This window comes from Phoca vitulina, unplaced genomic scaffold (assembly GCF_004348235.1).
Source record: "Phoca vitulina isolate PV1807 unplaced genomic scaffold, GSC_HSeal_1.0 scaffold3, whole genome shotgun sequence".
Taxonomy (NCBI): Eukaryota; Metazoa; Chordata; class Mammalia; order Carnivora; family Phocidae; genus Phoca; species Phoca vitulina.
This window is the reverse complement of record NW_022589706.1, coordinates 61,196,130-61,223,091: the sequence shown is the minus strand read 5'-3', so window position 1 is coordinate 61,223,091 and position 26,962 is coordinate 61,196,130. Positions and strand designations below refer to the sequence as shown.

General features: G+C 43.0%; 1 protein-coding gene across 6 annotated transcripts in view; it reads left to right on the top strand.

Moving 5' to 3' along the window:
- TMEM150C (transmembrane protein 150C) overlaps nt 1-26,962 on the top strand; it is a 69,418-nt gene that overhangs the window by 27,068 nt on the left and 15,388 nt on the right. For 3 of the 6 annotated variants that reach the window (XM_032400656.1, XM_032400653.1, XM_032400652.1), the window contains exon 2: nt 26,207-26,296. In XM_032400656.1, the coding sequence (XP_032256547.1) occupies nt 26,217-26,296 (80 nt within the window). In that variant the 5' untranslated portion in view covers nt 26,207-26,216. Of the gene's footprint in view, nt 1-20,429; nt 20,910-23,473; nt 23,822-26,206; nt 26,297-26,962 lie in introns of those variants that run through there. The other 3 variants (XM_032400650.1, XM_032400651.1, XM_032400655.1) reach the window with 3 other exon arrangements.

The following is a 26,962-nucleotide window of genomic DNA, read 5'->3' as shown; positions in this document are numbered from 1 at the left end:
TCCCCACTGAGCAGGAAGCCCGACATGGGGCTCGATCCCAGGACCCTGGGATCATGACCTGAGCCGAAGGCAGACATTTAACCCCCTTAATTTATTTTTATAAAAGTTCAATCTTATCCCCATCTCATAGGGCTGGAGGCCAGATGAGGGGCACATACTCTCCTGGGACTCATTAACCATAGATTGTCCCACCAGCCAGAAAGCTTGCTTCTCTGATAGGGGACCAATTTGAACCTAAACTCCCACCAAAAACTCAAACAAAACCCTGTCAGGTGTGGCTGTTGAGTATCGGTCTGGTAACTGCTGGTCTGGGTGCTTTCACTGGTTTATAGTCTGGAGACTCACTCAAGTGGATACCCAATCCCACATCCCAGACAACATTGCCCTGGCCCAGAATCTCAGCTAGAGACGACATGGCCCCAGATGATGTTGCTCCAATCCAAGACCTCACCAAATTGGAGGTGACTTCACTTCTTACGCTAAAATCTCCACCCCAGGAACCCCATGGCCCACCTCTCCTATGGCACAAAGTGGACACAGGCTATTTTGTGCTTTTCTGCCTGAGTTTGCTGTCTGCTTTAGCCCATGATTCTCGTATACTCCTTACTCTCTGCTAAAACGTACACCCAACACTTCCATGCCTCAAAGGAAATTTGGTACAGGTTACTAAAACTGATGGAGATTCTTGCTTTCCTCAGGAGGCACCTGCCAGGTATCTGTCACCCCCACCCCCTGGGGAGAGGATCACCCACTCCCTGATGCCTTTTCCTTTTCCTACCCACCCCTCCCCCAGATATCCCCCATAATCTCTTGCCTTGTGTCTCCAACCATGACCACCACAACCACTCTTTCCCCTTGGTTGAGCACAACACCTCTTTCTCACAGGTACATTATGCTCTAAATAATGACACCTTCAGGTACTACTGTGGCCCAAACTCAGAGACCCAGAACTTTATGTATGTTTCCATGTTGACTCCCCCGCATGTTTCCCCACTCCGACCACACCCTGCAGAAGCAGCCGGCGTCCGCACCAGTGTGGAAGCCTTTCTCAAACAAAATCAAATGGTAACTGCCAACCAGCACCTTTCAGCAGCCCTTTCACATCCTTCCAGGGCTGCACAAAACATTGTCCCTGATGCAACAATCCATGAGTCTCTAACCCAAATGGTAACAGACTGGCCCTCGACTATTTACTAGCCAGGGAAGGGGGGCTTTGTCCATTCAGGGTACTTCCTGCTATATGACATTATTAACTCTGGGCAGGTACAGGCCAGACTACAAGGAATGGGCCAAGAGGTAAAGATTTCTCATAAAGTAACCAACATCTTCCAGCAGATTCCCTTAAAATCGGAGATGCCGGGTCTGTTTGTTGGCTATTGCCTGCAGAGTAGGGTGCCTGGTTGCACTGATTCTCATCAGATGCCCAATAGGACTTTTCTGAGCTGTCACCCTTACCAAAGTTTGCCTTCCAGGGGCTAAGCCAAGCTGCCCCACTCACCCTTCACATCTCCACAACCCAGATGCAAGTGTTAGCCATCCCAGTTAGTATTGTTAATGATGTTGAGGCACCATAGGATCGATTGCATTATAACTTTTAAAAACTTCATACTTTCCCGATGCCCCAGCATCCCTACTACCAGGCTATGAGTACCCTTGCCCAGGCAGCCAGGTGCACCAGTGTGATAAAGCTGGTCCCTGCCACGAGTATGCCTTCTCACCCTCCCCGGACTGTGACATAGTGACCTTCAAACGCACCAGTGAAATGCCTTCCCTTCTTTTATTAGTGCCCTCCCTTCTGGCCCCCGATTAAGGCACTTGCACGTGGGTTCTCCCTCTCCCCCCACTCCCCTCTCTTGGCTGGAGTGGGCATCCTCCCATGTAGCCCCCGAGTGGAATGTCATACCTCCCTCTTCGAGGACCTGTGAGTATAATCAGTTTCTTTCACTTCCGTACTTCTCTCCATGGTATTATTCTGGGTGCACACCTGACTGACCAAGCCAAACCAAACAAAACAAAACAATAGAAAAAAATCATTTCGGGGCGCCTGGGTGGCTCAGTCGGTGAGCCATCCGACTCTTGATTTTGGCTCAGGTCATGATCTCAGGGTTGTGAGATCGAGCCCCGCATTGGGCTCTGTGCTGGGCACGGAGCCTGCTTAGGCTTCTCTCTCTCTCTCTGCCCCCCCGTGCCCCCAGAAAAATTAAATAAATAAATAAATAATTTTTTTAAAAACCCATTTTAAGTAATATAATTACTCCTTACACACATGTACCTGTGGCCTCCCTAGTCAAGTTGCTTTTCTTGCACATAGCGTCAAATCGTTCCAAACATAGCCTCCATATTGGGTTTTAAAAGATGCAGCCGGTTTCTGATGACGCAATAATTGACACATGGAAACAATTTTACTTTTGTAACTTAATGCAGGAATCTGTCTTGGGACTCTTCAGTTAATTTGTTTGTTGCTTTTTGTAAAAAAACCACATTTTTATTACTGAAGTTTATGATGTACCTTATGTATATCCTTTAAGTCTGTGATCTACTGTGACATATGTTAGGGCAGCCCCCTTATTGACTCCCATTCTAGATGAAGTTGGAATCTTACTGAAATTTTATGAAACCTACATAAAGCTGTGGTTGCTAAACTTTAATGTGTATTAGAATCACTTGGGGAGCTTGGTAAGAAGACAGTTTTCTTGAAAACTTCCCCCTCCCTCTCTCGTGATTCTGTTAAGTCTGGGTTCAGCCCAAGAATCTGCATTTTAATAATCATCAAGGGATTGTAAGGCAGTCATCCCTAGACTCCATTTAGAGACACACTGCTGTGAGCAATTTGCACAGAATTGACAACTTCTTACAGTCTCTTCATTTATTTGGATCTTCTTTTTACCTTTTAGCAAAGTTCTTCCTTCAAATGTTACATCTTGCACACTGTGAATTTTTTTTTCCTATTATATCTTGTAATTGTTATTGCTAGTACACAGAAAAGCTATTGATTTTTAGATGTTTGTTTTTTATCCAGCCACTTGGCTAACTTCTCTTGTTAAATCTAATAGTTTTTCAGTTAAACCCTTTGCATGGGTGAGGTGAGGGGGAGATTGGTAAATCAGCTCAGCACCAGGGAACACTTGATTTTGCCTCCTCCTTCATAACATTATACCTATCATATCTAGTTTATGTGTCACTGCATTGCCCAGAGCTTCCAGAACGTTGCTAAATAAACACTCAAAGAGCCCCCCCCCCCTTAATTTGTTCCTGACTTTAAGGGAATGCCTTATTATGGTTTCACGGTTAAGAATGGTTCTGGCTATTGGTTTTATTTTTATTATTATTTTTTTAAGATTTATTTATTTACTTTAGAGAGAGAGTGAGTATGAGGCCAGGGAGGGGCAGAGAAAGAGGGAGATAAGCAGACTCCCTGCAGAGCAGGGAGCCTGAGGCAGGGCTCGACCCCAGGACCCCAAAATCATGACCGGAGCCGAAACCAAGAGTTGGACGCCCAACTGACTGAGCCACCCAGGCGCCCCGGTTCTGGCTATTGATTTTAGAAAGATCTTTTTACATTTATGGAATTAAAATTTAAGGGAATAGCTTACTAAAAAAAGAAAAAGAAAAGGGAAATAGCTTACTGTTCCTGGTCTTCTTAATGCTGCTGCTGCCGGGACTTTTTTAAATAAGGAACAGGCGTAGAAACTGTAGGGAGGAAAAAGGCTTTGTTCTTACCCCCTCTTAAAATTCTTCACCTGGGACCCTGTAAATTGGGATGACAAAAGGCAGATGAACAAAGGAAAACAAAGAAGTTTATTAGCATGTGAACTCCCACTTATGCCGGAGCAACTCAAAAGGGTGGGGAGAGCTTGTGGTCTAATACAATGTTGTATGTCATTTATACCACAGTAAGAAAAACAAATTAGGGGTCCATATATCTAACTTCCCAGGGGAGAAGAAGGGGCACTTCTGGAAAAGCAGACAACTTTTTGGGAAGACCTGTGGGCCCTTGGGAGAATAGACAGGAGACATGCCAGTGTGTGTGTGTGAGTCACTCCTGGTGGGGGATTTATGACAATTGATTTCTTTGGGGAGGCTCTTATTATAGACAGATAAGGAATTTCAGGAACTCCAATGCCTTCACCCCAAAACAATTCTTATGTCAAAGAGGTATGCTTTGGGGTGGCACATCCTGCCCGATCCCCTTCAAATCTTACTTAGTGCCTTTCAGTGTCTATTTAAGGAGTGAAATTGTTTTTCCTTTTTTTTTTTTAAAGGATATTAATAAAATTTCTAACCCATCGGGGCTCCTGGGTGGCTCAGTTGGTTAAGCATCTAACTCTTGATTTTGGCTCAGGTCATGATCTCAGGGTCCTGGGATCGAGCCCCACATTGGGCTCTGCGCTCAACAGGGAGTGTGCTTGAGATTCTCTCCCTCCCCCTCTACTCCCCACCTCTCTGAAAATAAATAAATAAATCTTTTAAAAAAATTTCGAACCCATCTTTACCCTTCTGAAATAACTCCTACTTAGTTGTGGCTTATTCTTCTTATTCATTTATTCTGAATTTTATTCCCTACAGTTGCAATCTCTAACTGTGAGATATTTTCATTCTAAAAAGTAGCTTGCCTGCCAAACTACAGTTGTCAAAACCAAGGTTTTAAAGATTAGGGTAAGGCACTGACTTCAGTTTTGAATATGAACTAAATTCAGTAAAGGGAAAGTTCTAGGAGGCAAGCTCTTCCAAAACAAACCAAATTTGTTGATATTAAAACCCATGCAGAGGGGCACGTGGGTGGTTCAGTCAGTTAAGCGTCCGACTTGATTTCGGCTCAGGTCATGATCTCGTGGGTGGTGGGATCGAGCCCTGAGTTGGGCTCCACACTCAGCTTGGGGAGTCTGCTTGAGGCTTCTCTCTCTCTCTCTCTCTGTCCCTCCCCCTGCCCGTGCATGCTCTCTCTCTCTCCCCTCTCTCTAAAATAAATCTTTTAAAAAAATATTAAAACCTGTGGATAGGTACCTTTTTTCCTGATTCACATTCTCTAATTGATCAGAAAACATTTTTGTGGTTTCATAATTCACTGAGAAGACTGAATATGCTTTGAAATCTCCCTTGTTTTTTTTTTTTTTTTTACAAATTTGGCTAAATATTCCTTAAACTATGGTCATTTAAGAAAATTATTGAAGTACCTACTGGCATGTTTTGAAGAGGCTTCCTGATGATCGATCCATGTATAGAGAAGACAGAGCCAAGAGATCTTTCTGATCCACTGAATAGATGTACCTACAAGATCTAAAGACAGCAATAATTGTTGTCTTGGTTTTTGTTTTGTTTGTTTGTTTAAGGGCATAAGCTATGGATATGTAAAAAAAAAAAAATCAAGAATTTGTAATTTTTGGTAAAGAATTATAAAACTTGATGAAGTTTTATATCAAAAATATTTATTCTGGGGCACCTGGATGGCTCAGTCGGTTAAGCGTCCAGCTCTTGGTTTTGGGTCAGGTCCTGATCTCAGGGTCCTGGAATTGAGCTGCACAGGGGGCCTCCCGCTCAGTGGGAAGTCTGCTTGTCTCCTTTTCTCCCTGCCCCTCCCCCTGCTCACACACGTGTTTTCTCTCTCTCTCTAAAATAAATAAATCTTTAAATATATTTATTCAAATATTCAAATCCTTATTCAAAAATATGAGAGATGATATCTTTTTATTCAGAAATAAAATTAGTCTGTATATTTTTTGGAGATATATTCATCAGTTTTTGGTATCAGAAATACCCTACTTTCAAAAGAATTTGGGTAGCTTCCCATAGTTTTCCATGTTAGAACATGAGTATAATATGAGTTAGAACTAGAGTATAATATATTTAGCTTTAAAATTGGCTTTTCCTTAAAAGTTTGAAACTGTTAAAGGATAATATTTAGAATTTGGCAAATTCGTGACTCTCCTGCAGATATAAAAATGAACATGTGTTACAGACTTTATTGTAGTCATTAATCAGTGAGGGAACCAGGCAGATGTTATAACCAGTTCAAAGAGAATTTTTAAAAAATTTATAGATCAACAGTGTTGAATTATAGATAAGCAGTACTGAAATGAATGAATAAGTGAGCGAGTGGAAGCAGAAGTGGGTTTTTCACAGGGGAATCAGTTGAACTCCCACCAGGCAGAACAGAATCTGCATGTCCGTAGGTAAGAATGATTTTATCTTGCTCTCGCTTACTTAGAATTTACAGTTGTAAACTACCTCATGTGCAGAACCCTCCCGGCCCTCTCAGACAAAATTAATGACTTCCTCCTCCGTTTGCCCATAGTACTTCATTCCTGCCAATTATATCGCACTTGTTTTATTATAGTTAGCTAAGAGTACTTCCTCCTCCATAGATTATAAGGTCTAGGGTTATTGTTGCTCTTTATATTTTCCAGCACCAGGCACAGTGTCTGGCATGCAGGAGATCTGTGTCATAGTATCACAAATTACTTTCATTTCCTCTGCTTCCATGAGCCCTTTTCACTCTCTCTTACCCTTTCTTTATCTTCCTGGATCTTGGCTTCTGGGTGTGACTAAATCATCAGCATGAGATCTTACCACCCACAAGCATTGTTTTCATTGGATTCACGGTTTCAGCCTCTTCATATCTATCAGACAGGGCTCAAAGAGAGAAGCAAAACCACAAATGGAGATAGATATAGATATATATAGAGAGAGAGATATAATATATATATGATTGATTACAGGGATTTGAATTGAACACAAGTGTAGAACCGGTTAAACTGTGCAAAGCTATTGTCTTCCCTTCCATGCTTGAAGTCCACTGCGTAGACACTGGGAAGGAAGAGATGCATGAGAAGGGGGCGTGGGGGAAAGTGAAGGAAGACTGAATCCCATGAGCACACAGTGGAACTCATGAGCATGAACTGGAACCCACGAGGACAGACTGGGACCGAGTCCATTCTCCTGACTCCAACCGTGATGAAGCAGATGTCCCACCTGAGAAGCCGGTGCCTCCCTCATGGAACGACCACACTCCTGACCCAGCAGTTGGAGAAGCTGAGGGGGATCTGGGCAGAGGCGAGCAGCTGCAGACCCAGCGCTGCCCTGCAGCAGGAGGGAGCCCGCAGATGACCAGCCATGTGTGGGAGCTACAAAAGCACCTGCCCCAACCCTCCGACATAAAAGCAGAAAGGCTCTGTGCACCTAAAATCATTCCCAAATAAAGCTTGTTTGGTGTTTTGTTTTGTTTTTTTTTAAATGGCTCCTGCTTCACTTTCACCTCTAAATCTCTCTCTCTCTCTCTTTTTTAAAGATTTTATTTATTTATTTGACAGAGAGAGACACAGCAAGAGAGGGAACACAAGCAGGGTGAGGGGCAGAGGGAGAAGCAGGCTTCCCGCTGAGCAGGGAGCCCGATGGGGGGCTCGATCCCAGAACCCTGGGATCATGACCTGAGCCGAAGGCAGACGCTCAACGACTGAGTCACCCAGGAGCCCCTCACCTCCAATTCTCATGTGAAAATATCTCTTGTAGCCCACTCTTAGCCAGAAACCTACAGGGAAGGTAATTCTGGAAAACTTAACAAAGCCAGCACAATATCCATGTGTCTGATTCCGAAATACCTGAGGTTTACTCTGTGAACCGAAAAATCTGAAATATGGGCAATATTTTGCCAAAAAAGCCACTGTGGGCTGGTGGTGAGGGAAAACCCTTCGTAGATTGGCTGGCAATGGAATTGGTTCCAGAAAGATGGGTTAAGAATTCCACGGGGGAAGGCTAAAACATCCCATGGGAGACAATCACGATTCACAACAGAAGACCCTCAGTCGCCAGTAAAAGGCATAATTATGCTGAGTTTATTGTCTTTCCTGGGGTGAGATAGATTTGAGAAAGATTTTCAATAAGATTTCAAAGCAAAGCCATCTAAATTTAATTAATTAGAACATCATCCACGCATTATAGTTCATTGAGTTTTTTTAAGAAGTGGTGAGTGTAATAAAGGATAATAGAGTTTAGTAGAAATGGCAAGAGCGGGGACTCAACCACTTACTAGCTGTGTGACCCTGAGCAAGATGTTAAACCTTTGTAAGCCTCTGTATACTCATTTGTAAAATGGCAATAGTAATGGTCTCTACCGCACAGGGTTCTTACGAGGACTTGAGAATTCATATAAAGTGCTTAGCAGAATATTAGGTGCATAGTAAATTAGCTGCTGCCAATATCTTATCATCATCGTTGTGGTCGCTATTATTTTATTATTGATCTAGGAAATGCTTTCCAGGCAGGTTGATTTCCAGAGTCTCAGTAATACCTTTGTCCACTCAAAGCGGCAGGCCAATTTAGCAGATGGGGCTGGCGTTGACTGTCCCAAGAATTTTTCTCTAGTTATTATTATTTTTTTTAAGATTTTATTTATTTATTTGACAGACACAGCGAGAGAGGGAACACAAGTAGGGGGGTGAAGCTACCCACGGAGCAGGGAGCCCGATGCGGGGCTCGATCGCAGGACCCTGGGATCATGACCTGAGCCAAAGGCAGACGCTTAACGACTGAGCCACCCAGCCGCCCCTCTAGTTATTTTTAATGCTTCCTTTAGTTGCTCTTAACCCCAACCCCAAAATGCATTCCTCCACTTCCCTGTAAAAGATCTCTTTCCTCTGTCTAAGAAATGGGCCTTGCCGCTTTTCGGATCCCCTGCTCTACCAGATGTTGGGTGAGGATGGTTTTAGAACCCAGGGTGCAACGGCTGGAGACACAGGCACCCTACGGGTCGGTGATGTGGGCAGCAATGGTCCTCCGCAGGGAGAAACGAGATGAGGTGAAAGCGACTGATGGCCTCCCCGAAGCAGAGGTTAGGGACTTGTGTTATGAGGCCACAGAGAAACAGACTGATGTCCACCTCCACCATGGGTGTCCTCCTATAACCATAAACGGGAGCTGTAAGCCTTTGTCGGCCTGAGAAAGAGAGAACTGGGTATCTCTTGATCTTTGTTGAACAATTACAAACAAAGAATGGAATGTTATCCTTTAATTAAAGAGCTATTCTAACCTCCTTCTTTATCCTGATTATCATTGAGTTTCCATAAATCTTTATCTCCTCTAAATCTGCAGTCTCATTTTCTTTCCCCCGCCCCCCATCTTAATTAGGTTTTCTGGTTTGTGGGCATTTTAACTGGAGAAAAATCACTGAAGTATAATTTGGAAATGATAGTCCCTTCTGGTTTTACTACTCGATCCAGTATTGATTGGATCCCCAGAATGTACTTTCATTTACATACCTCTCTTTTAGAACAAAATCTATGGATCCCATCAATGCGGTAACTTTTTCTCCTTTACTGAGCCCAAACTCACATTACTCCAAATGCGAAAATTCCCTCAGTGGAAATAAAGGGTTTCTATTTATTGAAAGATGTGTACTGCAGGTACTACCTCGGATATGTTTCTAAGAAAGAAACGCATCAAGTATTCTTTCTGCTTTCGCCTCCTGACCCCCAAAGTATTTCTTGAATCCGTTTCTTTCATGACAGCTCCTGCTTCGGTCCAGGATGTGGGTGTCTCTCTCCAGGAACATTGCAGTAGCTCCCACGCCGCCCCCCCATACTTCCATACCGCAACCCCACTGAAATCCTCTTCACTGGCAAAATAGGTTCCAAACTGAATCATGTTTCCGAGGCTTTGTTCAAGCTCTCCCTCCGCCCAGAATGCCCTTTGAAGCTTTGTTTGCTGGTGAATTCCTTCAGGACCATTTTAAATGTTACCTCCTCCTTTCATCTCTTCCCAGCTCCCTCAATTGGGATTACGCATGCCTTATTTTGGGCTGGGTAGAGCTTGCTGTATTACAAAAACTGTTACATTTGCATTTGTAATTATTTCATTGTGTCTGTCTTCTCTAGACGCACTGGGGGCAGAATCCTTGCCTTCATGATTGTACCTAACCCACTCACTCCCTGGTGCGGTACCTGAGGCAGGGAGGCACTTACTTGCTTAATACTTGTGGAATGAATGTAAATACGTTTTTTCAGCTGGGTATACAAATAAGAAAGGAAGACATAATAAAGAAGACAATTACTTGGATATTTTTCTGAAGAAACTAGAGAAAGCTGCAAGTACTGGTTTGCAATTTAAAAGAAATGGGCTATTCATTCACAGCTAGAGGATGAAATTCTGGGCTCCCAGCACACACTTCTCTCTCTTTCGAAATGCGTAGTGCCTACCTAAATGTACAATGAATGTCTTGGAGAAAGAAAAAAAAAAATTTTTTTTTTTTTGCTGTCCTCAAAAAAGAAAATCAAAGAACAAAATGGGACTTCTGAGAAAAACTTAGCTTGTGCAACCTAATTTTGAATTACAGTCATGGTTTAAAGTTTGGTCTTTTTTTTTTTATAAGATTTTATTTATTTGTTTGACAGAGAGACACAGCGAGAGCAGGAACACAAGCAGGGGGAGTAGGAGAGGCTTTCCAAGAAGCAGGGAGCCCGATGTGGGGCTCGATCCCAGGACCCCGGGATCATGACCCAGCCGAAGGCAGACGCTTAACGACTGAGCCACCCAGGTGCCCCTAGTTAAAGTGTTTTAATAAAGCAGGTCATTTTGATCCAACATGCTCTTTCCTCTCATTCTTTTAACATCATCTAGAATGCGTCAGGATCATGCAGCTGGCTATCCGGATGGCCTGTCGGGACAGTACCCGTTGTGATTCTATGCATTAAGATGCCAAAATTTCTTTGTCCCCCAAATCAGTGTAAAGCATCTCTTTATCTTTGTAAATCTATCATTTAATATTCATCAGGAAATAAAATTGTGAGTGCTCATGACCTCTAACTGATTGCCAGAATATGTTCTGTGGTGTTTTATTGGAGCTTATTCCCATCATGTCAGCCCTTTCAAGAACATTGAATGTTGTGGTCTCTCCACATTGTCTCGCGTTGGTCAGGTGTGGATTTTGGTGAGGTAACAAGGACAGGGCACACCCTGGCTAGCTCACCATTCCCAACCAGAGAACTCCCAAAGAGAAGTGTGAATAGAACATGGGCATGTGCTTCCTGTGGCCTCCTCGCCTCTTTCTCTACTTCCCATGTCTTTATGTTTCTGGAGAATACTGTAAACACATAGTGAATTTACTCCTAAAGCACTGCCTTCACCTTATTGCTCAATAAGGTGATGCCCGCCCCCCCCCCCCCCCCCCCCCCCCCCCCGCCCAAAGGAGTCCCCCCCCCCCCCCCCCCCCCCCCCCCGTTACCCAAGAATGTATTTCCCCTCAACCCCCTCCCCAAGCCAGGGTGGCGGGCTCCTTACAGCCTGGCTGCAGATGCCTCCCCAGCCTTGCCTCCCACCTCACATCTCCTCAACCAAATTCTCCTCACCATCAGCCCCGCTGCCCCACAGACTCTTCTCCACAAATATTTTCTACTCCCTTTTCAGGCAGTTTCTCTGCTAATAGCCTTCTGTTCCCTCTCAGTATGTTGCAATTATATTCATTCTCCAAGGCACAGCTCAAATGTCACGTTCTCCACAGACCCTGTCCTCATCCCCATAGTCAATCACTCTTACTGTGTAGACATAGATCTTCGTTTTCAATGTATGCACAGCAGTCGTCAGCTTACTGCTTATGCCATAGTTATTTGTGGCCACATTTATGTTCCCTTGAGCCAAGGTTCCGGCTTTTGTTTTACTCTTTTAATTCCTGTGTTTCCCATTTCCAAGCATAGCGTCTTTCATTCATTCTTCACCAGATATTCATTGAGCACCCTACTATGGGCCAGGCCTTGTTCTAGACTCTGGGGATAAAACAGGAAACAGAAGATAAAATTTCTTCCCTCACAGAGCTTACATTTAGTGAAAGAAGAAGGTCTGATTATAAAATAAATGGATAAAATATAGTACAATGTGCCATGGAGAATAAGGGAAGAGACTGGTGCAGGGAGTTCAGGAGGTAAGGGGTAAGGGTGATTTAAAATCGGTTTTCAGGGAAGCCCTCCCCACGAAGGTACCATCTTGATGAAGATTTGTGGGCGTGAGGGAACAGTCATGTGCATTTGTGGGGGGAAGCGCAGGGAGGGTGCCAGGAATATCCAAGGTCCTCATGGAGGCCAGAGTGGTCGGAGGAAGGGGGAGGTAGAGGACCAAGTCAGAGGGGAGTGCCCTCCGAGGTGGGGGCCTGGGTGTTTATCCTTAGCAGGGTGTTTGAGCTAAAGAATACCATGATCTGATCTGTGTTCTAAAAGGATCTCCCTGGCCGCTGTGGTGAGACTTAGCCAGGATCAGGACCATTTTTAGATCAGGTTTTCCTGGCACGTTGAATGTGGGTGTTGTTGGAGAAATTGAAGTGTCTAAGGCGACCCTGAGGATTTTGGTCTGAGAAATAGGAAGGATGGAGCCACCCGCTAATGGAGAAGTAGAGACTACAGGTTTAGGGGAACGAGATCAAAACAACATCTGCATCTACTGACGTTTAAAGGTGCCCACAGTTCATTAAGTACAAGATTTCACGTGTACACGTATGGGGAGAAAAACCTGGAGGATGGACGTTTAACTGTTAACAGTTAACTGTTTCGGGCATGGCATTGCTGGGGGCTTTCACTTCCCATTTCCTAACTTTTAATTCCACGTGCATGCAATCCCTAAGTCCAGGTGATTTGAGAGCAACAAGATGTGTGAGACATGGCCCGGGCCTTGGTGTGTGTAAGAAGAGGGCAGAGCGCAGAGCAGGTGAGGTAGGGTGATCGTACCTCGGAAGTCTGCCCACATCCCAGGCCTCGGCTCACAGCTTTGCATATTTCTTTCTTCACTCACCAGAAAGTTCAAACCTTGGAGGCCAACTCACAATAACAATCAGGATAGAAATGTATTCACGGTGGGCTTAAAGTAACATTATTTGCTTAGGAAAATCCTTTCTTGTCAGTAACTCCATTCAGAAAACCGTATTATAGGGGCGCCTGGGTGGCTCAGTCGGTTAAGCGTCTGCCTTTGGCTCAGGTCATGATCCCAAGGTGCTGGGATTGAGTCCCGCATCGGGCTCCCTGCTCAGCGGGGAGTCTGCTTCTCCCTCTGCCCCTCCCCCCCGCTTGTACTCTCTCTCTCTCTGGCTCTCACTCTCACTGTCGCTCTCTCTCAAATAAATAAAATCTTTAAAAAATAAAAATTAAAAATTAAATTAAAAAAATTTTAAAAATAGAAACATTCCGGTCCTCTTAGCGGCACACTTGCAAGTCCTTGTTGGGTTGTGTCGGGCTCTACACGCTTCACGTCCTTGGTTAACTGTGGAGCCACCTTTATTGGTGACCTTCCTCATTTTGCTCCTAATCCTGAGACACACACTTATGTATACCCTGAAACCTTGTAATGCTTACGATTAACATGAAGTGACCCCGTCTGTGGGCATGAGGGGTTGGGGAAGACCGAGAAGGTTGATAATTTATGAGGTCTGTTCCAGGGGGTTTTCTGGACAGGGAGCTGTACGGAATGAGAAACTGTATTAGGTCACCTTGCACAAGGTGTGTGTGGCAGGCAGCCCGGCTGTGGAAGAACAGGCATCAGGCAGTTAACTACGTCTTACGAGGCCCCGGTTTCCACAGTTCTCATTCTGGGGATGTGGTGGTTCTGAGTGTTTGGGGGAGTTTGGGTTCTGAGTTGTTGATTCATCCTTCTGGCCGTGGGAAGGATGCAAGATGATGTACGACCTTCTTCAGCACCAGTCTGAACCCTCCAAAGCAACCTCTGCTCCCATCTCTTTCATGTGGTTTTTGTCTTTCCGAAGAAGTCATCAGTATAATTTCTAAGAGACTGTTGGGAGGATTTTTGTATGAGGTCATACCCTGCTTCACCAACAGAACATTAAAAGCCTAGCCTACATTCTCTTTCAGGTTTCTCACAGAATTCCTAAGTAGTCACCGTTAAGCTGGAATAAATCTGTAATTCTTCTTGTTTCTCTTGGATCACAAATGGGCAGGGCATCAGTGAGATTTAGGACAGCTACTTATAATAATAGACTTCTAATTATTGAGTGCTTGCCATATGCTCACCAAAGAGCCTTATATGTATTAACTCCCTTAATCCTCGTGGCAGCCCTAGGAAATAGGTACTATTATGATCCCATTCTTTAGATGAGAAGACTGAGGCTTAGGGAGGTTAAGCGATTTGCACAACATCACCCCACCACTAAGTGGCAAAGCCTGGACTTGAAACCAGAGAATCTGGATCCAGGACGTGTGTTCACGGTTCTGGCTGTGGTCTGCATTCCCACTCTAACGGAGGGGGGACGAATTATCATTAGGGCCATCACCTTTGGTATAAGGCATCCACCGAGCAGCTGCTAGTCTGCTGGCCCAGGACATCCAAGTTCAGGGTTTGGGGTTCGATGGTCATGTGCAGTAGCCTAGCATTTCTAAGCCTTAGCATTCTACCGCTAGACGTATAAGATTCTGCCGGAGTCTCCTTCTCAGGGTCCCCATCTCTTGGACTTAGTGGACTTCTCTGTCCTTTGGGGATTTCTTGTTTGCTCTGGTTTGTTTCATATTTGGTTGTTTCTCTTCACTGCACCAGGCCTGAGGTGCAAGAGGGAATCAGCATCCTGAGGAGTCATAGTTTGTCTTGGCACTTGGAGCTGGGACTCTGGGTCAGAAGAGGCCGCCGTGATGCTCTTTCAAAGCTGTAGGCTAGGGACTTTTAGGCACGAGGATTTCATTTTCAATTAGCTGCGGTCAGACTGCTTTACGGAGTTGTTTTGTGTTTGTGTTTTGCCTTAGGGATGGGAAGGCATATGAAGTAATTGCATATGGTGGAGGCTCTAGAAAAGGTTCTTTAGAGCTGCTGAATCAGGCCTGTCAAGAGTAAACACCTCATTGTCATCTATAAAATAAAATTAATAATGTTTACCTAGCCTTTTTCAGACCTCCCAGGATACCGTGAGTAATCATTTGATTCCGGGTCTATAAAATGCAGCTAGCTCTTTAGGGGGAGGTATGGGTGTGTATTTATAAAACCTTCGTAAAAATTATATATGAAAGGGTAGTCACTGCTAATAAGTAAGGAAGCCATTCCCTGGCCTTAATTCTTCCACCTCGTTAGAGAAACCACCTATTTGCTTGGAACATCTGATTCAGCAGGGCAGAATTCTGTGAAATTATTCTTGCCTAAGAATCCATGTACCTCTCAAGGAGCTCATGGACAGAGGGACTTTGTCATTTTTATATGGAATAATGTGAGGTATTGGATAAGATATTTGGCCTGTAAACAGAGCATGTGAATGCATTTAGAGTATCTGAATGTCAGCTAGAATAAAAGAGTCAGCTGTTGTAACAAGAAAGCCAACAATAATGTGGCTTAAAAATGAAGTTTATTTTTTTTCTCACGTAAGAGTCCAGGGTGACGGTCCCATATCATCGGAGGAGGAGAGGTTCATGAGAGCCAGGCCATGCTCAGCATAGCTTCTTTCTTCTGCTCATCACCATCTCAGCCCATGGGAAATGAGTGTTTGAGAGCTGTGTGCGCCGGGCCAGGAAGATCCCACTGGCAGGAATTTAGTCACATGGTGACTTCACAGCCCACAGGGGTTTGAGCAGTCAAAGGCCTAGCTATTCCTCGAACATGGAAGAATGGATCTTCATAGACAGCTAACATTCCAGGCACAGTCGGTCCCTCTGGCCACCAGATATCATTGAACACCCTGTTTCCAACAGGTAAAACACTCTCTCTTCATCCCAAGCGAGACAAGCAAAACCCATCCATTAATGCACCACCTGAAAGTTCTCGATCTCTGGGTAATGCACAGTCCTTCCCATCAAGCTTGGATGTGGTTCCTCATGGTCTGGCAGCCTGTGAACTGAAAGGCACGTGATCGTCCCTCTACAGTCATACTCACACTCAGCGTACAATGGTAGAGCAGGGGGTGGAAAACCACAATTAAAATTGCCATCTGAAAAAGAGGAGAAGGAAATGCACACAGCTGCCCCCCGCCCACAGCCATGCTGGAATCCCGGAGCAGGCAGCGGGAAGGCTCCCTGCCCTACAGAGGGAGGTTCCCCGGTGGGACCCTGATTCTGCTCTTCGGGAGGTCCCCTCGTTCCTGGCTCTGTGTGTCCCTTGGCCCTGCCCCTGGGGGGGCATATTCCTATCTTCGTTATCCGAATCTGAAGTGGGTGTTGGGATCTGCCCTCCTTGGTGGCTGTCCAGCTTTCGCGGCACATTGCCTGCCGGTGCAAATGTAGGGGTCTGCGAGTACAGCGGTCACAAGGTTTTATGGGCTTGGCAGCAGGACCTTCACAAAACCCACAGTTCCCTCGCAAACTCCACTGGCTTCGGGTCTGTTAATTTCCAGGCAGTTCACATACCAGCAGTCTCTCCCCAAGCTCTTTCCAAGTCATGGCTCTTGGGCCTGCTTTATTTCTTTGCTTCCATGCTTTCCTCTCTCAAATTAATGGCAGCCGTATTGGGGCCTCGGAAACAAAAGACTTTGGAAGGAGGGCAACATGCTTTTCTCTCATCTCTAATCTCATGCTGTATGAGGTGTAGAAGCCACGGGCCTTTCCAACCCTTCAGGGCTCCAAATTTCTACACTCTTCCCAGTCTTTTGCATCTGTCTCTTTGCAAAGCCGTCTACCCTGCCCTAGGCTTGTCTCTTTCTTATAATTCATACTAAGAACGAGAACAGCTAATTCATACTAATATGCAGGCTCTTTTCAATCATTTCTCATAAAGTTTTAAGTGCAATCGGAATGTGATCTGCTTTCCAAGTCAGACATATCAGGGGACAGTTTTGTTTTCTTTCTTTCTTTTTTTAACGAATCAAGAAACTTTGTTGACACAGACCAGATTTTTGTAAGACATTTTCCCTATGTCGGTTTCTTTTAACTGTGGTAAAATATCATAACATAAAATTTACCATGTTAACCAATTAAGTGTGTGATTCAGTGGCATTCAGTACATTCCCACTGCTGTGCAACCATCACCATCACCCATCTCCAGAACTCTTTTCGTCTTGCAAAACTGAAACTCTGTCCCCATTAAACATTAACTCCCCATTCCCCCTTTCTCCCCAGCCCCTGGCAAGCCATTCTACTTTCTGTCTCTATGAATTTGACTACCCTAAAAGTCCCCTAAAACTGCAATCATACACTATGTGTCCTTCCGTCACTGGCTTATTTCATTTAATAAGATGTCCTCAAGGGTCATCCGTTTTGTAGCATGGGTCGGAATTTCTCTCCTCTTTAAGGCTGAGTAATATTCCATTGTATGTATGTATGTCTCACATTTTGTTTATCCCTTTCCCCATCGATGGGCATTTAGGTTGCTTCCACCTTTTGGCTATTGTGAAAAATGCTGCTGGGAACATTTATGTGCAAATATCTCTTCAAGTCTCTGCCTTCAATCCGTATGGCTTCATAGCCTGAAATGGAAGTACTGGATCATATGTTAATACCTGGTGTAATGTTTTCAGGACCCTCCACACTGTTTTTCACAGCAGCTGCACCATTTTCTGTTCCCAGCAATGGTGCACAAGGGTTCCAATTTCTCTACGTCTTCGCCAACACTTGCTATTTTCTGGGGTTTTTTTTTGTGTGTGTGTTTGATAATAGACATCTTAATGGGTGTCTTTTTTTGATGTGCTATTGTTTCTTTTACTTTTTTTATTATGGTGAAATAGATATAACATAAATTTTGCCATTTTAACCATTTTTAAGTATACAATTCAGTGGCATTAATTACATTCACAAAGTAGTACAACCATCACCACTCTATTTCTAAAACTTTTTCTTTTCCTTTTTTTAAGATTTTATTTTTAAGTAATCTCTCCCCCTGTCGTGGGGCTTGAACCCACAGCCCTGTGATCAAGAGTCACATGCTCCACTGACTGAGCCAGCCAGGTGCCCCCTCCAAAACTTTTTCATCATCCCATTGGTGAAGTGTTTAAGAGTCAATTTTAGACATTATGACAATTGATCCCTAAATGCTTCAGTATGTGTCTCTAGAAAACAGAGACCTTTTCCTCTGTAATACAATACTATTACTGTATGATACTCTACTATTGTGATATGAACACTAGTCACTCACATTCCCCTAGAGAGAACTTACAAATAGGGCCACCCTTCCTTGAAAAGGAGGCTGCTAATTATAGTGGAGTTGAGCATCCACTTGCCCAGTTAAAATGGAAGAAGGGAGGATGGATTCTGGTGCTTTACCAACCTACAGCAATAATGCACTAAAGGCTTCACTGATTCACATTAAACAAATTTTGGTGGCTGGTGATACTGGGAGTTTGGTGCAGTGTCCCAGTGATGTTATCGAGGAGTCCGTTCTTTCCATCTTCTGCTCTGCCACCCTCAGTATGTTGTCTTTGGATCATTTTTGTTGTCTCATGGTTACATGATGACTAACATGACACTAGGTATCATATTTTCACCACAGCATCCCCAGTGGGAAAGGAGAAGAGTGAAAGAAGCTTTCCATTACCAGGGATGCAAACCCTTCTCATTTGCTCTTCAGCAAGTAGAATTCCCCTTGACTCTCACTGGCCAGGTTCAAGAGATCTGGAAAGATATGCATTGCAGGAATGACATAGCTATGATTGGCTTAGACCAGTAATGACTTACATCAGTCAGGGCTGAAAGCATCCCAGTCCTGATTAAAACTAGACAGTCACCTAAGAGGAGAAATGACTGGTGGGTTGGCAATAAATCTGCCACATGGGCAACATTTTTAAATATTGTTAAAGATATAAATGGACTCTGGGGAAATTCTTAGAAATTCTAAGAAGATATCAAATTGAAAACCTGGTAGGAGGGGCTTCTTTCTGGGATTATTCCATAAATGGTGTGGGGACAGTGTCTACCATCTGTTTCTGAGAGAGTTCTTTGGGCCACTAGCATGAGAGGATCCCTATAGTGATCTGTCAATGGAATGATGGTAACTGCTTTTAGAAATCAAGAGAGCACTGGGGATAAACCAGTCACCATGGTTCTACTTAGAAATCATCATGTTCTTTTGGAGATGGTAATATTTTACAGAAATCTTTTACTAATTAATATATTTTCTCTTGCCGGTACTCACGAAAATCATTTTGGGGCAAAATTGAGCTCATTGATTGAAAAATATTGTTCACATCCAATTAAAGAACATCATATGTTTTAGGATGACACCAGGTCACCCAAATTATGCTTTCCCAAACTTAGGATTCAGCGAAAGCAAATTTTTACTGTCAGCATAATGAGCTGGTTGTACTGCAGATTTGTATCTGAGAGCCTATAAACATTTTAGCAAAACAAAACAAGTAGTCCTTGTTATTACCCCTTATTATTGTAAATGAATTACAAAATAACACAAGGCTTTCACATTTGCTCATGACACGACCGGAAAATAACTTAAGATTCCCAAAAGGTTAAAAAAAAAATCAAGGATGCTCTTGGTTCATAGACACTGTGACAATCCCAATTATTAGTGGGTGACTCGTTAATCTTTCCTGTTCCATTCCAGCTGGCCCTGAGAGCAGAAAGAAAAAATTGCTTTGGCAGGGAGCTCACTTCCTGATAAATTACAAAATTAAAAAGACAAAAAACAAAAAACAGATAAAGATCCCGAACATCACTTGCAGTGGAATATGGTTATAACATTTATTGAAAAGCCATCAAATGCTAAGCAGTTATCAGTGCTTTCAATGTATTTCCAACCGTCATAAAAACCTTCTGAGTAAGTACCATTATTATTCCCACCTGACTGACGAAGAAACTGAGGCAGAGAGAGATTAACAACCAGGCTCGCACAAGCAGTCGTGGCAGAGCTGAAACTCGAAGACATGGTCATCTGGCTCCAGAGTCCTTGAGCTACAGCTGCCTCCTCACTATGACCTTAGCTTGTGCAAAATCCTTCTGACTCATAACAGGCAAATCCTTTCCAGCCCCAGAAAATATTGTCTTACCTTAGGGACATTTTATTATAAGTGGTTTCTCACCGATAAAGTTGTAAAATCTGTAAATGAAGATGATCCAGTGGGCTTTACTTTTCCATTTGTAGATTGGCGGAGTTTTACCATCGCTGATAGACTAGAAGGTTTGTCTTCAAGGATTATCATTGGTAACAGTATGCTGTATTCTTTGACCTCAGTAGCTTCATGAGGTTATACTGTAAGAACCATCTGTTTGGAAATTTGATGATAAAGGTATAAATAATTATATGACCTCAAGTTTATCAAGACCCCTTTTTCGAGTCAGTTAAAGTAGTTGGAATCTTGGGTGCCCAGGTAAAGTGTGCTTAAAGTAACACTTTGTTGGGGCGCCTGGGTGGCTTAGTTGGTTAAGGTTAGGCTTCTGCCTTTGGCTCAGGTCATGATCCCAGGGTCCTGGGATCGAGTCCCACATCGGGCTCCCTGCTCAGCAGGAAGCCTGCTTCTCTCTCTGCCTGCCGCTCCCCCTGCTTGTGTCCATTCTCTCTCTCTCTCTCTCTGACAAATAAATAAAATCTTTTTTTTTTTTTTTTAAAGTAACACTTTGTTTGCTTCCATGAGATTGTAAGTTTTCAAATGGCCAGGTCTTCTCTTGATGATTTACAGCTGGAGGACTTACAGAAGAACCGAAGTGTCACCAGCGGGAGCCACCACAAATGTTTGCGACAGGTCAGGTTCTCTCTGAGGAAGAAGGAAAGCTTCAGAGAAGCAGGGGACAGAGCAGCATTTCCAGCCTGTGACTCTGTGCTGACGAGTCTCCACGACGCAGTCTCACTCATGCCACAGATGGGGTGAAAGAGAGTGAAGCTCACTCAAACTTTGGGAATATTTATTGCAAGAAAAGGACACACAATATACATGTGCAGAGTACAGAGAGCTCGTATTGGCTCTCTAGGAGGATTTGACCATCTGGATAACAGCTTTGCAAATCATTTGGATAAATGATACCATTTGGAGGAGAGCCTTCCAAACCAAATCTAAATGCCAGAACCCCTTCAAGAAGGTTTGTGCAATTTTGGCTCTTTTCCTCCTGTTGTCAGAAACTCATTAGGTGCCATTGTTCCAGATAGAGTTTACCATTTGGGACACAGGAACTATCCTAAGTTTCTTTACTCTGAGGTATTATTGGAAGATTAATATCAATGGAATAAATATTACACAGAATAAAAAAAAAAGTATAATTCAGAATGCAAAGATAAAAGTATCTTAGGAGCATGGAGTGCTCCTTCCCCACGCCCCCTCTTTTCCTTAAAAAGGCAAGGAAAAATGTCCTCTCTTAGCTGGTAGGTACGGTATTCCTATAGCTCAGGGAAAGGGTAGAATGTGTCCTTGCTAGGAAATGTAAGTAAAGTTTGGGTGATGCTTTCTAATGTGACTGGAAGCAATGCACCAGTTTATTTTGATGGTGTCTGGAAGGATAGAAGAAAGAGAACCATCTCCGTTTTAACTTTTAATTCTCAGATAACACTGAGGCAGTGAAAAGAGTTAATTTAATAGACCTATTCATTTATTCTTTGCAGAGGTACTTCCAGTCAAATATCTAAACTTATTAAGCCAGAACAGCTCAGAGGATTATGAAACCTCACCAAATCAAACGTTATTTCCTGCCGCCTCCAGAATCCTCCTCCAGTGCAGAGAGTAGAGAATGCATCAGTGTTGTTTCTTTACTGCAGGTTTCTTTGGTCACATTATAAGCTGCATATGGGCTAAAGAAGGACAAATGGATTATTTTGGACAAGAAGAGAAAAAAGTATATGTAACAGAGTCCTCTACTGTGGTTAATACAGTCCCACCAGGGAGGGAGAAAGAAGTAACAGGACCAAGATATGTCAGATGGGGCATTGATAGGTTAACAATACCAGAAACAATACCAAATAACTCAAAGATGGATAGGGAGGTGATGTAGGTAAGGGAGCCTTCCACATACACACACACACACACACACACACACACACTTCGTTGTTCTGTTCTTAAGCTCATGCTTATCAGTTGCCAAAACAACCTGGCATGGTAGGGTGTATTATGACTAAAGTATATGTTCTCCATTACAAGACTCTTCCTTTACTATTTCAGAAAACTGACTTAGATCATCACATATTTCCTGATCCTTGTCAAAGTGATTTATAAACTGTCTAGGGTCTAACCCACTTCAATAAGACAATAGAGATCTATAGTTTAAAAAGACATAAACATGGGGTGCCTGGGTGGCTCAGTTGGTTAAGCATTGGACTCTTGATTTCAGCTCAGGTCATGATCCCAGGGTCCTGAGATTGAGCCTCGCGTCAGGCTCTGTGCTGAGAGTGTTGCCTGCTTAAGATTCTCTCTCTCCCTCTCCTTCTGCCCCTTTCCCCTCTCTCCAGCTCACACTCTCAAACAGATAAATAGATGATACATACATACATACATACATACATACATACATAGATATAACCAGGGGTGCCTGGCTGGCTCAATTAGTAGAGCATGTGACTACTGATCTTGGGGTCATGAGTTCAAGCCCCACATTGGGCATAGAGCTTACTTAAAAAAAAAAATTAAACTTTTGCCCTGCAAAAGACCCTGTTAAGTGCCAAGACAATTCAATGGAGGAAAAGAGTCTTTTAAACCGTAGATGAATCTCCAGGGAATTACGTTGAGTAGAAAAAAGTCAATCCCAAAGGTTGCATACTATACGATTCCACTTGTATAACATTTTGAAATGATAAAATTATAGAAATGGAGACAGGATTCGTGGTTGCCAGGGATTAGAAAGGAGGGTGTGGGGAAGGAAGGTGGGTGTGATTATAAAAGAGCAACAAAAGGAATTCTTAAGGTCCTGTAACTCATGCCATATTGGTTCCCCTTTTAGGAGCAACTGTATGTTCTATATCTGGACTGTGGTGGTGATCATACAAATCTACACATGTGGTAAAATTGCATAAAACTAAATACACACAGAAAGGAGTACATATAAAACTGGTGAAATCTGGATGAGGTCAAGGATTGTATCAATGTCAATATCTTGGTCGTTGATATTGTACTATATGGTTGGACAGGATGTTACCATCGAGGAGATAGAAGGATATACAGGATCTCTGTGTATTATTTCTTATAACAGCATGTGAATTTGCCATTATCACCACCCCGGCAAGAACAGCGTGACCAACGTAAAATTCTGAAGAAGCTCCACAGTAGTTCCATTGGAAGCTAACGATACCATTATCCATAGACTTATTCTTTTTACCTCCCAAGGCATCCCTTTAGGTTAAGAAAGAGCAATTTCATCTATCATTAGGCAAGCCTTACCGTATGGTTTTCCCAGAATTTGGTATTAGTTTGCCCTATGAGAATTAAACTAGTAGGGGCGCCTGGGTGGCTCAGTCGGTTAAGCATCTGCCTTCGGCTCAGGTCATGATCTCAGGGTCCTGGGATCGAGACCCACGTCAGGCTCCCTGCTCAGTGGGGAGTCTGCTTCTCCCTCTCCCACTCCCCTTGCTTGTGCTCTCTCTCTCTCTTCTCTCTCTCTCAAATAAATAAAAAAATTTTAAAATAAAAAGAATTAAACTAGTAAAAATAAAATAATTTAGGACAGTAGCCATTAGCCATCTTAGATGCTTTGACAATAAGAAGAGCAATGCATACTGAAAGATATCAAAGGATCTCAGGGAGGATGTCTGCATTCTTCTAGAAAAGCAGGAGCCCAGAGAGGAAGATTGTATTAAGCTGTCCTGAGCCCTGCCTTGGAGGGCAAGTACCTCGGCCTCACACCGGCATTGATCTGCTTGGGACGGCTGCCACTTCCGGAGCATGTATTATGGGTGAGGTGCTCTACCTGCATCGTCATTAATTCTCAGCACAATCCTCCCAAATATGAAGTTATCAGCACACTTACTAAGGCTTAAGAGATGAAATAACAAGCCAGAGATCACACACGTGGTGAGTGACAGAGGTGGATTTCAGGCCTATGCACCACCATACCATTTCCATTCCACCATACTGCTCTTTAGAGGCAGCAAGCACATAAAACTGTTGTAGCTTGATGCCATGCTCTTAGAATTAGCTCGTTAACTCTCTTCATTCTACTTTCCTGCTTCCACATTTTGATTGCCCAGATAGAGGTTCCAAAAGGGGAACCAGTGTGAGTATCTGTCCATTTGGCAGTTGTATTCCCCCCTGTACATGAACACGTTGGCATTGATTTGTTCACCGCTCTATTGTAAAAATGCTTAAGAGGCATGGGTTCCCTGCAGGCTGATGATTCTTGTACGCTGGAGCATTCTGTTCCTGCAGACAGATTAGATACCATGCTTAGGTTAACCTCTAGGGTACTACTCCCGTGTGAGGGCACAGTCTTTGATGTCCTCCCTCTTTTAAAATTCAGTCTTCATGCAGCAAGTTGGGGAAATGGTGTTACAGATGTAAGTAACTGGCCCAGACCCAGAGAGTTGATCACTGGCAACGTTAAGGTTGAGAACTAGGTCTCTGAACTCTTCTTCCAGTGTAACCATTTCATCTGTGCTCATGCTGTCTGAGCATCCGATTTCAGGGGCAGATGTGGAATAATGGGTTTGCATGCTCAATCCACATTCCAGTTTTCTGTACTCATGCTACGTCTTTGGCTAATGATGAAATTATTTTTTTTTAGCAAAACTGATAGCTTTATTATAAGCCCACGATTTTCTGGACATAAATAAATGCACAGACACTGACTAGCCATAGTGGGTGTGCTTCAAATGTTCATCATCCTTCTATATTACACAAACTGGGTAGGCACCACTGGTTCCTACAATAGCTTTTCTATATTGAATAAACTGTTACATATAAATAGTTGTATTCATGAGACTTCACCTCAATTATTTCCACTACCTGGTATGATATGTGGCACAAGCAGGATGTCAATCCTTGTGGATTGGATTGGATCGGAGTAGACTGGATTAAATTGATTGAAAGTGGTTCTAATGTCTTTTTTTTTTTAAAGATTTCATTTATTTATTTGACAGAGAGACACATCGAGAGAGGGAACACAAGCAGGGGGAGTGGAAGAGGGAGAAGAAGGCTTCCCGCTGAGCAAGGAGCCCGATGTGGGGCTCGATCCCAGGACCCTGGGATCATGACCTGAGCTGAAGGCAGACGCTTAATGACTGAGCCACCCAGGGGCCCCAGTTCTAATGTCTTTCAACTCTTAGCTACTGTCATTTATTTAACATCCCTACCCAGACAGCTGTTTAGACCATACCACGATGGGTCACAGATACATTATTAGGTTCGGGTGTGTGTCCCCTCACCTGAAAGATCTACTTTATCAGGCAGGTGATTTCTGGTAACCAAGACCTTCCTGACACCTTACCGGTCGCCAGCCTCCAGGGAGGGCCATGTTAGTTCTCTGATCCCAGGACTTGGGAGGTCCAGGGAGTGTCAGCGTGCAAAAGCAGATATCACGGAGGTGCTCAGATATGTAGCAGTACTGGTTCAACTCGTAAGCAACTGGTGGTTCACTGGAAAACTCAAAATAATGAGCAGTGATAGCTTCTTAGAGATACCTATTAATTACATTATTCTTCTGTTTGGCAGGTCACCTGTGGAGGTCAATTTCTCATAGACACCCCTGCAGCTTCTCTTTTTCACTTCCATTTATGTGGGGAATCTTTTTATTCATTTATTTTTGCTTTCAAATATAACATCCAAAATGCCTGACATCTGTTCTTGTTCCCCACTGTGTTCACTGGAGTTAATTTAAAATTATTCACAATGCATTGTTTTCCTGAAATTCATCTTTAGAGTCTTTGGAGATAGTTGCTCAATAACATGTCATGAGAAAAGTTCAGATTCGCAAAGCATTTGTCATTTCCTCCTGCATTGCTAATTTATTTAGTAAGCATTTGTTTCTAGCATTCTTATCTGCCAAGCTGTAGACATATGTACATGCCAGATCCATAGAGCCATAAATCCAAAACTGTTAATAATCACACTAAAAGTAGGTTGGAATAAGCTTTGGTACCTAGCTCTTCTGAAAGTCCTAACCCAAACCCTTTTGTCCTTGCTTAAAAATATTGATGCTCATATAAGGATAACTGTGTTTATGAGAAGTTTCCCATTTAGTTCTCAACTAAGGCTCTGGAATATTTAAGCTAATGCTGGACAACTATCATCCTTGTTAACTGTTCATGGGATTTCCACGAGCGTAAGTGGCAGTAATAGATTGATTTGGATCCTGGTTTCATAAAATACACTTCTTTTCAGTTAAAGTAAACTCCCTTTCCGCCCTGAAAGAGTAAGGTGAATTTTTGCCTTAGTTATTAATGCCTGTTGATTTTATTTCAGTGGTACAGGCATGGATGGGAAGAAGTGCAGCGTATGGATGTTTTTACCTCTTGTATTTACTTTGTTTACTTCAGCTGGATTATGGATAGTGTGAGTATTCTCTTATTTAATTATTTAAGGACTCGGTGCAGTGTAGATCAAAATGTAGTTTTGATAGTATATGGCATAGCTATATAAGTGTATTTATAAATACTTTAAAATAATGTTTACTAATTCGACCTTGCTAAAGTCCCCCTTTGTCTTCCCTTCTATTACCCAAAGTAAAAAGCAAGAATGAGTAATAAATTATGCAAAGCAGGTAGTGAAGAATACTGGTTTTATTTTGTGTTCCCGTGTTCTTTCGGTAATGAACGTTCTATAAACTGGTGATAGGGATTCATTATTTTCAAGATTTGCTCATTATTCTCACATGCTAAAGATTCCATTCACAGTCTAGTGCATAGTCTGGTATGACTGGGTTTGGTACTCAGCTTATCACAAAATGCTCCCACACTTGCTTATTTCAAGTACTATTTCACTTCCAGCAAATTATTTTAGTTCCTTGCTGTTCACTGAGAGAGGTGGGCACACTCCTGAGAAATTAGAAAATTTGAATTCTAATTTTAGTTTCCTCAAAGTTATAAGGTCTTATTTCTTTGTTTTCCCAGTTTCCAGATTATAATGATTACCATCAATTTGGAGGGTGTTTTGAAAATTCAAGAAATAGTATTAATAATCACATTTGAATTGTAAAGAGCCTTGTAAGTGATCTGTAGG